At 40.7% G+C, this 12,352-nt stretch overlaps 4 protein-coding genes across 5 annotated transcripts; all 4 read right to left on the bottom strand.

Annotated features, from left to right (window-relative positions):
* Positions 1-134: 134 nt before the first annotated feature.
* On the bottom strand, positions 135-1,691 carry pop5 (POP5 homolog, ribonuclease P/MRP subunit). 2 transcript variants are annotated; one of them, XM_062454909.1, is made up of 5 exons: positions 1,583-1,691; positions 1,341-1,483; positions 787-936; positions 570-659; positions 135-464 (listed from the first exon to the last, which is right to left on the bottom strand). In XM_062454909.1, exons 1-5 carry the CDS (start codon positions 1,600-1,602, stop codon positions 334-336), a joined length of 534 nt encoding a protein of 177 aa, XP_062310893.1. In that variant the 5' UTR covers positions 1,603-1,691; the 3' UTR covers positions 135-333. The 2 variants fall into 2 exon arrangements, with proteins under 2 accessions (XP_062310893.1, XP_062310894.1); XM_062454910.1 differs by having other exon boundaries at positions 576-659.
* A 384-nt stretch (positions 1,692-2,075) lies between these two features.
* si:ch211-170d8.2 (uncharacterized protein LOC571755 homolog) lies at positions 2,076-3,735 on the bottom strand. The gene is made up of 3 exons (XM_062454577.1): positions 3,225-3,735; positions 2,958-3,102; positions 2,076-2,830 (listed from the first exon to the last, which is right to left on the bottom strand). The coding sequence occupies exons 1-3, from the start codon at positions 3,640-3,642 to the stop codon at positions 2,497-2,499; spliced, it is 897 nt and encodes a 298-aa protein (XP_062310561.1). The 5' UTR covers positions 3,643-3,735; the 3' UTR covers positions 2,076-2,496.
* A 514-nt stretch (positions 3,736-4,249) lies between these two features.
* Positions 4,250-9,087, bottom strand: hps4 (HPS4 biogenesis of lysosomal organelles complex 3 subunit 2). The gene is made up of 12 exons (XM_062454697.1): positions 8,476-9,087; positions 8,237-8,327; positions 7,996-8,139; positions 7,777-7,884; positions 7,565-7,681; positions 7,347-7,441; positions 7,172-7,244; positions 6,788-6,915; positions 5,900-6,659; positions 5,607-5,733; positions 5,245-5,356; positions 4,250-5,067 (listed from the first exon to the last, which is right to left on the bottom strand). Exons 1-12 carry the CDS (start codon positions 8,505-8,507, stop codon positions 4,896-4,898), a joined length of 1,959 nt encoding a protein of 652 aa, XP_062310681.1. The 5' UTR covers positions 8,508-9,087; the 3' UTR covers positions 4,250-4,895.
* A 227-nt stretch (positions 9,088-9,314) lies between these two features.
* Positions 9,315-10,910, bottom strand: LOC134015058 (cytochrome c oxidase subunit 6A, mitochondrial). Its single transcript, XM_062454362.1, has 3 exons — positions 10,754-10,910; positions 9,736-9,878; positions 9,315-9,633 (listed from the first exon to the last, which is right to left on the bottom strand). The coding sequence occupies exons 1-3, from the start codon at positions 10,848-10,850 to the stop codon at positions 9,544-9,546; spliced, it is 330 nt and encodes a 109-aa protein (XP_062310346.1). The 5' UTR covers positions 10,851-10,910; the 3' UTR covers positions 9,315-9,543.
* Positions 10,911-12,352: the final 1,442 nt, after the last annotated feature.

The following is a 12,352-nucleotide window of genomic DNA, read 5'->3' as shown; positions in this document are numbered from 1 at the left end:
TTATGGGAAATGTAGTTCTAGCAACATCAGGTCATCTATTTTAGACCAACGTAGACTACGTTGTATAAAGATTCATTAATAAAAACTGAAGGTGAATCGTATATATATTTTTCAATTACACGATGACGATATACTTAATTAAATGTTAACTTTTATTGTTTTAACAGGCCAAAATCCATTTCACAAAATGAACAGAAAACTATTTACACTGTATAAACATATATTGTTACCATGCCCAATTTGTATGGCAAACAATTTCTCAGGGTCCCTGGGCAACTTTTTCAATGAGTTCCATAGGTCTTGAGACAGAACTGACTGTCTTTCTCCTAACATTCAATGACGATCTGCATGGAATGGAGGTTCAGGTATGTCTTCCTCCTCTTCACTGTCCAATTCATATTCATTCTCTTGTCCTTTCACAATTGAGCAGCTCAGAACTGCTTTCTCGACCTCCATTCTTTCTGCTGCTCATAGAAACAGAAGAATTAACAACCACACCGATAACACAGACATTTACATTTTACAATACTGGTATAGGCTACTGTTCCAATCTTTAGTGAGGTTCCTACACCGACCTTCGCTCTGACAATTGGGGAGCATCCGATGGAGCTGCTGTGTATTATATCGGACCAGAAACTTCTGACACGTTCTGATAGTTCCTGTGAAAGGGCAATGTAAATTCAAAGCAGTATATCATTTGTGCCTTTCATATAAAAATAGCCGATCCACTGTATATGCTGGTCTCTGTCAACCATACACTGTGAACAATTAAAGTATCTCTTTTACCTCCTACATGTAAACAGTTCAGGAAACATGGCACTTTATGACCTCTGTTCTCCAGAGTGGCGATGAAAGGCAGAGCAGACCAGATGGTCCTGTAGTGACTCTTCCGACATCGCAGGAACACAATTCCAGTGTGGGCGTTAACATATTTTACTGAAAAGAGATATAAAGTACTTTATTTAATAAACAATAGAAATATGAAACTTATACTAATTTTGTTTTGACAATGACATCCAAATACGGTATGAGAGTGACATTCATCATCAACATGCCATAACTCACACTGCAGTCTGATAGGCCTAACAGTGCCCAAAACACGGGGTTTCTGCATAAGCGAAAGCAGTAGTGGTAGGCTATACGCTTGCATACAATCCCATGAAAATGGAAACAGTAGGCTATCTCAGTCTTCATCATCACTAATGTAAATTTTCATTCCATTATCTAATACACAGTATTCCTATTGCCCAAGTAGGCCTGATCTACAAGTGGTTGCACTAAAATTCTGTTGAGCATTGGAAAAATAGGCTTCACTAACAACTCCGTAGTTATGTTTATACCTGTGAATCCAATGTTGCACAGTGCTGCCCCGTAGTCACCGTGCATTCGACTCACCGCTCCTTTGACCATTGCATTGATTGACCGATCATCAAGCAACGATAGACTGTTTCGATCTGTCACGTTTACTTCACACAGCAAATATCTGTCAATGCATGATGGTACATTAGGATACAGTCTAAATGGGGGTATTAGTTGCCCATTGCCCATTTGAACCAAGACGTTTAGGTATAACTTTACTAACCTGGATTTGAATCTCACCATTTCTCTTCACGTGTGTTGATCAACGAAAACTACTTCCGCGTTGTGGGTGTGACTCAATCTTGATTGGCAATGCATTTAACCAATCGTAAATTGTTTTGTCTTGAGTGGCCAGGATAGACTTCACCATCCCTCTCAATCTAGATTTCTCGAAAAAAACTAAAGAGTGTTTTGTGTTAAACCTATCTTTTGTATATTCAGGTGTTATTTTTGTCCCTACTTTTATGACAAATACATTTCTTCTTTAGGTCTGCCAGGCAAGTCAGTGTTAGAGAAATAAGACATCTGTTGCTTGCATTAGTTTGACTCAAAAGAAAAGATTAAACTGTAGGAAAGCCTGCTTTGCACGTTGATTAAGGCAAAGTTATTTGCCAGCAATGTAAGGCACCCAATACCTCCATGGACTATCCCAGTCGACATGTCCGACTGACAAACCATACACACTTACAAACATGTGAGACGCTTTTATGTGACATAAAATATAAAAACTTTAATAACATTGAGTTGTATTTACAGACATGGTATAATAAACATATGTGATTATATACAGTATTTACAGTACATGTTCACATATCAGCATTACACCTGACAAAACATGAACATTTATAAATTAATATAATCAAATATTTGGTAAAGTGCAAATAACCCTACATGCATAAAAGCCTATGTAAATCAATTTGTTTTCCATATAGTCCTACATAGTCTCCCCACACAATAGACTTAAGGTCCCGTTCCTTTACATAACAATTCAAACAGAAATGTTGCCTCTTCAGTGGGATAAATGCAGTGCCATTGAGAGCTTCTGCTTGGAGATGATGAAGTGATCATGTGTCTGGGTTTGGGGGAGCGAGGTGCATTTGGATGTGACAAACATAGGTGTCCACTTTTTGTCAGTCTTCATCTATAGGAGAGAGCGATGAATGGGGTATGTACGAGGTGAAGTCCGTTATGTTCACAGGATACCTCTACTCCCCCCTTGTTGCAGTTCAGGCCCAAGCCAAGCTCCAAAGCAGTCTGCAAGGGCCCAGGCCCTTCCCCCAATGGACCTCTATTGGTGTCCTGCAGAGATGGCCTTTCTCGTGGACCCCCCCTGGAAAACCCCCCGACCTTCCGCATGTCCACCAGGCTAGGCCCCCCTCTGGCCCCACCAGCTGCCTCTTGTAGACCTTGGAAAAGGAACAGTAAATCCACTCTCAGCTCCAGTATGTCATCCATTGTCCTTACATTGTACCTATGGGAAAAATAGAGTCATTACTTTCACTATAAATAAATAAGGAAGACAACGCATTTTCACATAATTGAAAGTTGGTTTTGGGCATTAGTTATGAGTTTTTTCATCTTGAAGTTTGACCTCTTACCTTGTAGAAAGTTTGCGTTTTACCATAAACGGAAGCACAGGCTCAACGTTCAGCTGTCGTGGGTTTGATAGTTGGAGATGAATCTCTGCTCTCATGACTGTCACTGACAAAACGTCCCGACTAAGGAGGAACTCCACACCTGTATCTAGGGGAAAACATGAGAAACGCATTAGAAAAGAGATTGTAACCCGTGGACCCTTTCCCCCACTATATGCTATTATTGACTGAATACTGATACTAGCTTTAACCTTATCAATAAGCGCTTACCTCCACTTAAGCGACCCTGAATTCCCTTCACACTTTTGCAATGGAAACCAATCTGACAGCAACGGTAAACCCTTCGAACATAACGGAAAAGCGGTTGCTCTGGGAAGACGGTGCGCCGTGACCCTCCCAGTTGCAATGAGAGGACCTGAAGATGTAGTGATTTTGCCAAATCTCCTTGAGGCCCGTAGGTTTCCGTCCATGGTTCAGTCAGTAATGCACATTGTTCCCGTTGTGCCTCCATAGTCTCTCGTCTCAACCGTCTAAAAGAGTCTGAGCGTAAAATGTCTTGCCCATCCGAAATGGCAGATGATCTCAACAGTAACTCCGATGGGCCTACTGCGCGACACTGGACTCCAACAACGGTGTATATTAGAAAAAGTAATCTTAATGCATTCCAAAAGCGTAGTATTGAGGCCATGGTGATCTGTCCACGTTGAGAGCTTCGCACGGAATGAATTTGGTGCCAACACTGCAACCAGAAACTGTTATTCTCAAATGGGCAGCTTATCCCCGTAGCTATATACCTCTACCGACAATGGGTACATTCTGCCTCTTAGAATTTCAATCCTGTCCCTACTTACAATCCCTCCCCCCTTTTTGTTCGTGCCCTTAACCACCCATTTGCACCCCACCGGGTTTTCATAGTGAGACTGCATAATGAGGCGCCCTAGAATGCTGACCTAAGCCATTCAAATTCAGCTACGTATCTAATGACCCTAATTACACTATATTTGGATAATCGCGAACGGATTTATTTGCAAGACACGATGCCTAGAAACAAGATTGTTAAAATAACTTATTGTACATGGACAAGTTTTACGCATGGGCAGCCATACCCACTTTGTCACATCCTGCATTGGGACTTGAACCAAACGAGATCAATAGCCTACAGCTCACGAGGAAATCAAACGATGTCCCTGTTTACGCTTTTAAATTTCCAGTGTTGTGAGCGCTTTTGTTTCTCTTGGAAATGATAACAACTTAGGCCATCTGTGGGTTACTAAGAAACATGTCCGATGTGGGTTTTACAAGATACCTTTATTAATTAATTCACACTTGTTGGAATACATTTGCAGAGCACATAACTTGTGATTAGTCTAATGTGACTACATTTTTGATTTAGTGCATAATTCATACATACAGAAACATTTTCAGAAATGTATAACATGTCTGATTTTATAGTTTACATAAGATATATACCACATATTAAACCTGTGTGTCTTTATTACAAATATTTAAAATGAAGCCTGACATGAAGGAATGCAAACGATATTAATAAACCACAAAATGTAATACACAAACAACCAAGTGTTTGTGAACCCAAGGTCTACTTTTAGTTGATTAAAAAATAATTGTTAGACCATCTACACTTCACTGTCATCTTTCACTACATAGTTTAAACAATTGATCTAGAAAGCTTTCTGTACTTGTGAACAGTATCCTGTCCCAACTATTAAGTCACAACAAGGCACTTGTTATGTAGGCTACATACTCACAACAAACTGATCCACTCATACTATTACAGTGAGGTCTAGATTTTGTCTAGTTTTTGCATTAGTGTTTACATACAAATGTTTTTCTGTGCAATTATGGCATTCAGTTTTTTTAGTTTGTTTACATGTTTGCATATTTCGAGCAGAGTATGGCCCCATTTCTCCGGACATTTCTCAGTCAGAGCAGGTTAACCCCATGTTTCAGTAATCTGTGTCGGGCCTTGGTGGGCAGCGAGAAAGCACTGTCCTGTTGGTTGGGGATTCCAGAGTTTCTCACTGTCCCACCTTGTTGTAAGAAGTAGGTTTCCTGGGCTGCACTGCGAGTCCCATACACAGCTACACCTGCACTTCTGCGACGGAAATTTACCACAGACAGAACTCGGTGTAAACACTCAAGGATTTTGACAGACAGCCACAGCATACAATAGTAGTGGCCCCTGCCCGTTGCTGTACACACCCCTCCCCCCACCATCAGATTGAGGAGTCAAGAAACACAAGAGTGCCCCTCCTGTAACTGTCATACTGACCTGACAATAGCCTCCTGCAGAGTTTCAGTGTGAGAGAAATGCGAGTGGAGCAGTGATGTGGCTCTCACAAAGGAACGCTCTTGTGCTGCTCCCGGACGACCAGACAGGTTGGCTGCAGAGACAGATGCCGAAGATACCACTCAAACACCAGACTGACAAAATGGACAACTATGTTTGCATACAGAGTGATGGGGCAGATAATCCGAATTAAACTAATTTGTAAGTCTTTAAAACCCAAGCAGAGGACCCAAATTACCTCCAAATGTACTGCATTAGTAAGGTATCCATTAGTAAGGTATACAAACTGATAAGGTAACATTGCAAACAGTGTAGACAGAAACATAAAGGTGTTAGAGGCTCACTTGTAAGTGTGTTCTGTATGCAGTCAAAGTGTGCAAAGCTGTAGGATCCCTGAGGGCCTGGGCCACCGGGAGCAGTGGTCCCAAGATGAGCCTCAAGGCCATTCAGAGATGCCAGGCTGCTGTGATACTGAGAAAATACACAAAATATTTAAACCATATTAAGATGATATATGTATCATGAGAACTAGCTGTTTCTAGATATCTAGGAAAAAAACATTTGTGTTCCTAGATAGCAACAAAGCGAACATTTCCACAGCAAAACATAGTATAGACGTTCCCCACAAATTCCTTACCACTTCCTCCATGGCTTCAGAGTCATGGTTGAAGTGAGGCTCCACCAAAAGGGACAACACCAGGCCTCGTACTCTGTGCTGGTACAAAGCCATGGGGAGCAGGGAGGACTCAGAAGACTTCTCAGCGGGAGATGAACTGGGAGCTTCGCCGGCTGTGTCACACCCCTGGACACGTTTACTGTCATTTCTCTCCCGGCTGTCTTTGTTATCCCTAAATACCTCGGAGTCTTCGTCTCCGCCCCCAGGATTGTCAGGCCCACCGTTAGTCTTGCCAAACTGTTTCGTGGAGATTTGCCTTCCAGCTCCATTCCGTCCAGCAATGGCTGGACTGTTGTGAACATTGTGACAAGCCACATCATCTCGCACCGAGCTCCCCTCCGCTAGTTTGTCATCTGCAAGGTCCATGATTGCTGAATTACCATTCCTGTCCTCGCTGCTGTTAAAACTATAATAAAACGAACCGTCCAAAGCACCCTCGTCCATATCGTGCAACTTTCCATTTTTAAAGGCGTGGTCTGGAGACTGTTGAGGGGTTTTGAAATCTAGAGGGCTGAGAGGGCCAGCAGAGCTCGGTGAAGGACTTGGACTGAATAATAATGTATTACTTCTGGAGGACGGTGGGGTCGACGGCCCAGTCTGAAACGATATTTGGGGAAAAGTGTCTGAAATAGCATCGGGATCAGTTGATATCGTATCAGACAGAGTTCTCGACAGACGGGCCTTCCTGGGACGATTCATTTCCTTTGGGGTTGATTGAGAACTGTGTGACAAAACATGAGAAACTATTTCATCACATGAATATTGACGTTAGATAAATCCTGACTTACTTTACTTCTATCCTGTCCTTTAAATAAGAAAATATATCCTTCTCAGAGAAGGCTGGTGTACCTGGATGTTTTGTCGACAGGAGAAGAGCGCAGACAGTGGAGTTCAGCGGTTGTAAGGTACACTGTGGTAGAAGTTACAGGAGTACTTTCTGGGGAACTAGAGGAGCTCAGTCCATTGGGTGTCTGATCCTAGATTAAAATAGCATCCACTTTAGCTATACATTTCAGAAAGTTTGCAAACATGACTAACCCAAACACATCAGGGATCGAGGAAGTAATCAGTTTCAAGGTTTGAATCAAGGTGCAAAATAAATCACATCTCAGCTACCAAGCATGTTGCAACAAAACTATCTAATAGTAACTCTTTCAGACATCTAACAGGTGCAGTTGGTGGTTTGCTAATCACATTTATTTTAAATATATATTTCAGTCATGGATACTGTACCTGGTTGTATGTTTCAGTCTCATGTACCATAACTTTCACTGTGAGGTCAGGGGGCATCTGTGTGCTGACCACTCTGTGGAACAAATATGAGATTTGTGAAATCTTAAGATAAAAAGTGTTAAAAAAAGATAAAAAGAGGTACTGCTTATGGCATCCATGCTGGAATCCATCTTACCTGCCACGGTAGAGTATACAGCCTGCTAACACTAGGGGGCAGCGTTGACAGGCCTGAAGAATGAGGGCAGCTTTCAGTAGGAGAAGTGGGTCAATCTAAAACGGACAGGCAAGTTACACTGGTCACATAAGTTAATAAACGTAAGGTTATGAGGTGTTACATACCCATGGAAAACATTAGATGCATATCAGTACAAAGTACTAAACACTTTTCCTCACATGTGTAGAATCAATGGTCCTCAGGCAGCTGAAGATGTGGTCAAGTTCTGTGGAGCCCCCTTGCAGATGGGAGAGGTATTTGGACCATCGCTCCTTGAGACCGTCTCGACTGTTGGTCTAAATGCAAATCAGGGTACTTGATAAACATGTTCTTTTCCCCTCTCCCTACACCCTTTCACTGCCCCAGGGCAGAATGCTAGGAGAGGTTGTACCTGATAGCTGTGGCGGATTGGTCCGTTGTAGAAGCAAAACAGATTGATCAGATGATCTAGAAATTCACAGATGCTGACATCAGGAATGTCCACAGAGCAGCCTAGAGCCTAAAGAGAAGGGAAAGGAAGAGTTGGCAAATGGAATTCTAGGAATTTGTTTACCTGTATTTTTTTGGTATTATGGTTCTTCTTCTATGATGCTTGTTGTGGAATTCTCACCCACAAAAAGTCATCTTTCATGCGGATGGCAAACTTGCTCCGCCGGAGCCTAAGCAGGCGAACAGGAGAGGACGAGAGCTCAGAGACACAGCGGCTCACGCCTGCAAGCTGCCCACACAGCATTTCCTGCTTATCCAAAGGCGTCTGGGTATAGCAAAGATGACAATAACATGAAACAAAAAACATAAAAAATGCAAAACTGACTGCATCACTGCCTACTCTTCTTCTTTGAAGACCCTACCTCTTCGGGGTAGAAGTAGCAAATTCCATCCCTTGTAGGATCACCTTCACCTTTGACCTTAGATCCATCATACAGGAAGAAGTAATTGCATCTGAAAACAACAATGCAATAAAGGTGGATGAATCATGTTTGTTTATATGAATGATAAACATAAAATACTAAAACTGCACTCTCATTAGTTTAGATCACAAGGACTAATAGACTTGTTGACTAATAGACCAGGCTGTCTAGCTACCCACCGTTTTGAGTCAGGCACCATGGTTTCAGCCATAGCTGTTGCCTAAAGTTTGTCCCTTGTGCTGATTGAAGACGCTCCGCTTCCCAATAGCCACTACCAGCACCTTTTAAAGGACTGACAGACGCCAGTCAGATACTTGTGGCAACTGGTAGTGACGCTGAGCTGGAGTAGAAATGTATCCTTGCAAAGCTGTCCTTAATACTATGGGTTATAAGACGAACAATACCATTTTATGCTTAATGCACAGTCTGGTTTCTTTTGCAAAGTTAGCTTTCATTATAGAGATCTGAAGTCTAACTTTGCAACTGAACAACATCTGCAAATAGCTAATCTAGAGGCAATTAGGGCTAGCTAAAGTTCTAGACAGCTAGCTTAATAATCTTGCGCAGTTCTTGATAGCAAGCCGGGGAATACTTGAGTATCCGTTAACATCAAGACATCGAACCGATAGAATTTACGACCCCCATCGATTCCATAAACGACTATTCAATTTCACAGAGCCGTCAGAATGCCGTCTAAATGTGATTAGACTTCTATGTTGCTTGCTATGTAGATCGCCTGGTAGTCTCCAGTTGAAGGAATGCGAGTCACAAGAAATTGGTCATGTGAAAGTAAGGGGAGCGAATAGGGTCAAACACTACGTCGTTCTAAAACGCATTGAGTAAATAAGGCATTTTATGTTTGCCTAGGTATATTGTCAATATTACTGAACCAAAATGAATAAAAATACCTACTGAGCGTTTATAGACACGCACGCAGCCTTGTGTTAATGTAACAGAAACTCGATCACAAGAGAAAAATATCTGGAAATGTAGATGAACACAATAATTTCAAGAAGCATTTTAGTTTTCATACTTTATTTCAAATAAGTTTAAGCATGTGTTGTGTTGAATGGTCCATAACAATACTCCTAACATTTAGGGTGCCCTGTGACTAGAGCACAGAGGTAAACATAATGAAAAAGAGAATAGTAAACAGAATAGGTTGAGTGTGGTCCAGTAACAGAGTTAAGCAATAGGAAGACTCTGTTTTCGTATGGTTATAAACTGAGGTCTGAAGGATGAATGTATTACTCGTCGTGTTCCTCGTAGCCATCAGGGAGGGCATTCACATGAGGGTTGTGGAAGAGGGATTTGTTGCCATCTCCCCAGGGAAAACGCTGAGATGAAAAAGAAAATTGTCATTCAAGTATTTCATATAACATCTTGGTAAAATATGGTAAATCCAATATGATAAAAATAAATAAAAACTAGTATCAAACCTTGCTGCGAATGCGAAGGTGACTGTAAGGAGTGAATTCAGGGTTCTCATGGTGATGGTGCTGCATCTTCAGGTACCAGTTCAACAGACACACTCCCACACCTGGGAGAGCCACAACGAAGGTGAGGATCTTCCATGTTTTTGCTGCAGGGGAAGCAAAGACAGCATTAGCACAATGGGCAAAAATAAACAAAAAAGTAACTCCATTCGTCTATTAATATTGGAGGATCCAGACTGTTTCTAAGATACTATACATGACAATAGACCAAACTACTTTAACCGGTAGAATCACGTACATATGGACAGTTTTTCCTTTATACAATTGCCATGGAATAAAGAGGACAACTCGGGACAGGATGACCAGCGGAGGCAATAGCTAATACAAGGAAGCTAAAAGTCCTATTTGAACATTACTAGTGCATAAGTAGCCCACTAAAACCTAAACCATGATCAAAATAAATATACATGCAAGACATGTTCATATAGTTGTTAAATACTGTTCGCATGATTTAATTATGACTTCCTGGCCAACTATTAGTAAGAAACTAACCAAACAAAATTGAGCAGTTGTTAGTTTGTTTTGAACTTACAAGGTTGTCCATTTGACTTAGCAGTAGCCTGCTAAAATGTCATGCGTCCTCAAAACAATAATCTCAATGACAAGTGTCTGGACTCGATTAGTTTAGCAATCTTGATAACCGAGACAACGTTAAAACCAAATCCTACACTTTAGAGCAAATATTAAGGCATTAAAGATAATGAATTAGCTAGATGGATGTTTGTAGCAAGCTATGTCGCTAGCTCTAGCTACATGGGCTACAGTAGCTAGCTATATTATTATGCCGCTAGCTAGCGACAACTGAACAGCAGCAGCAGTAGCCACAGCTAGGCTGTAAGCTACCTAGCGCTAACGTAACGGTCGGTAGTCCACCAACAAGGTCACTGCATAAAACACAACCATTCCGAAGGTAAACAGTGGGGTGTCCACTGAGTTAGTATGGATTGGATTTATGTATTACCTGATTGCTCGCCATGAGCTGCATGAGCTGAGAGCTGTCGGGTTTGAGTCAAGGATGCCCGTGACAGAACTTGAGAAAGCCGTCCGAACGCCGCCATTTTCGCTGAATGTCTGACCAAATGCAAAGGAACACGGAAGTTCTTTTCTTTCAGTCCAAATCAAACAGCTCTTTAACGCCACCTGTAGGTGACCTTAAATTGCAAATGATACATCAGTAATAGTAAAACGTGGCACACAATGTTGTAATCATAATTACAGCTCATAAGACAAAAAATTAAATATGATGAATAAAATAAGGGGTATCTTCTAATCATTCTAGGCATCGATACTGCTTAGTGGTTATATCGCTGTTTTATTTTTCACTAACTTCAGTGACTATAGTCTGCTATAGCAGCACAATGAAAACCACCAATAAGTGTTGTTATCCTAAATAGCATTTAGGAAGTATTAAAAAAACAGCTATGAATGTTAGAATACAATGGTTGTATGGGTAACATGGGTAACCACTAGTGTCTAAGCATCTTGTTCAAATAGTTCAACAGAAGCTGTTGTAGGATGAAGTGGTTTAATCTTGAAAATTATATTGGAGTGTCTTCCATGTTATACCATGTTACATGTGTGTAATGATGCATAGTATGTTACATTATGGGAATATTGCTATAAATACAATGTACTATGTCAGACATTTTACTGATGCGTAGAAATGCTTAAATTCAATGCTTTCCCAATGAAATACATGACAGATGCTGACCAGAAAACACAATTCTGAAGTATATTATCTCTAGTACACAATGTACCCAGTTTATATGCATCCATGTTATTATATGAACATTGGATAATGTATTGATTTTCAAACTACTGGGGCAATGACTTTTTGTGTAACGTGTAAGCCTCATTTGGTGGGAGGAATAAATAAAACTTTGAACCCTCAGAGACCAAAGCTGTCACAGAAAATCAAATGAGCTAGGAGACCAGTTGAGAAGGAGGTAAGAGATGTAAGGATAGGATGTCGGTTTTGTTTGATTATTCCTTTTCTTATAATGTATTTAATTGTATTAATATGTTATACTATTATAATATTATGTCATGATGTATTTGGACTTGCAGTATTAATTTCTTCACATTAATCACTGGCAATGAAATCTGATCTAATCTGATCCTAAATGTGATACAATGTATAGACCACAAACAATGTATAATCACAAGTCATTTAAAATAATTAACTCCACTGCCATTCAAAACCATACAGTATAGCCTACATTTCTCATTTATACTTGTGTCTGTCTATAATATTGATTGAGAGGTTTAATATTTAACAGCTGTGACCTTGAAACAGTTGTGCTCTTACCTTTAAATTTACAATATGATAGGCTACCACTAAAAAAGAAATACTATTGATGATCAGGTTTGGCCCTCAGTTGCTATTGAAAGAATGCAAGTAACCAACTACATGTAAACATTAATTTATCTACCTTCTAGACATGGATACCTCCATTCGCTATGATCAATACCCTTCCTCTGAGACTGCCCATGGACTGAAATTCATCCACAAAGAGGTCAATCTATCCAAGATCATTATGGGATCTAATCAATTTGTCTG

The sequence above is a fragment of the Osmerus eperlanus genome, chromosome 28, assembly GCF_963692335.1.
Source record: "Osmerus eperlanus chromosome 28, fOsmEpe2.1, whole genome shotgun sequence".
NCBI classification, from domain to species: domain Eukaryota; kingdom Metazoa; phylum Chordata; class Actinopteri; order Osmeriformes; family Osmeridae; genus Osmerus; species Osmerus eperlanus.
The sequence above is the reverse complement of the archived record's forward strand: the minus strand, read 5'-3'. Positions and strand labels throughout refer to the sequence as shown.

Coding starts and splice junctions, on each gene's coding strand:
- pop5 (XM_062454909.1), bottom strand. CDS start 1,602: ATGGTGAGATTCAAATCCAG. Junction 937..1,340: donor GTGCAACATTGGATTCACAG/GTATAAACATAA, acceptor ATCTCTTTTCAG/TAAAATATGTTAACGCCCAC. Junction 660..786: donor GAACTGTTTACATGTAGGAG/GTAAAAGAGATA, acceptor GCCCTTTCACAG/GAACTATCAGAACGTGTCAG.
- si:ch211-170d8.2 (XM_062454577.1), bottom strand. CDS start 3,642: ATGGCCTCAATACTACGCTTTTGGAATGCATTAAGATTACTTTTTCTA. Junction 3,103..3,224: donor TCAGGGTCGCTTAAGTGGAG/GTAAGCGCTTAT, acceptor GTTTTCCCCTAG/ATACAGGTGTGGAGTTCCTC. Junction 2,831..2,957: donor AAACGCAAACTTTCTACAAG/GTAAGAGGTCAA, acceptor TTTTTCCCATAG/GTACAATGTAAGGACAATGG.
- hps4 (XM_062454697.1), bottom strand. CDS start 8,507: ATGGCTGAAACCATGGTGCCTGACTCAAAACG. Junction 8,140..8,236: donor GCTACTTCTACCCCGAAGAG/GTAGGGTCTTCA, acceptor TGCTATACCCAG/ACGCCTTTGGATAAGCAGGA. Junction 6,916..7,171: donor AGACTGAAACATACAACCAG/GTACAGTATCCA, acceptor ATTTTAATCTAG/GATCAGACACCCAATGGACT.
- LOC134015058 (XM_062454362.1), bottom strand. CDS start 10,850: ATGGCGGCGTTCGGACGGCTTTCTCAAGTTCTGTCACGGGCATCCTTG. Junction 9,879..10,753: donor AGCTCATGGCGAGCAATCAG/GTAATACATAAA, acceptor CTTCCCCTGCAG/CAAAAACATGGAAGATCCTC. Junction 9,634..9,735: donor ACCTTCGCATTCGCAGCAAG/GTTTGATACTAG, acceptor TTTTCATCTCAG/CGTTTTCCCTGGGGAGATGG.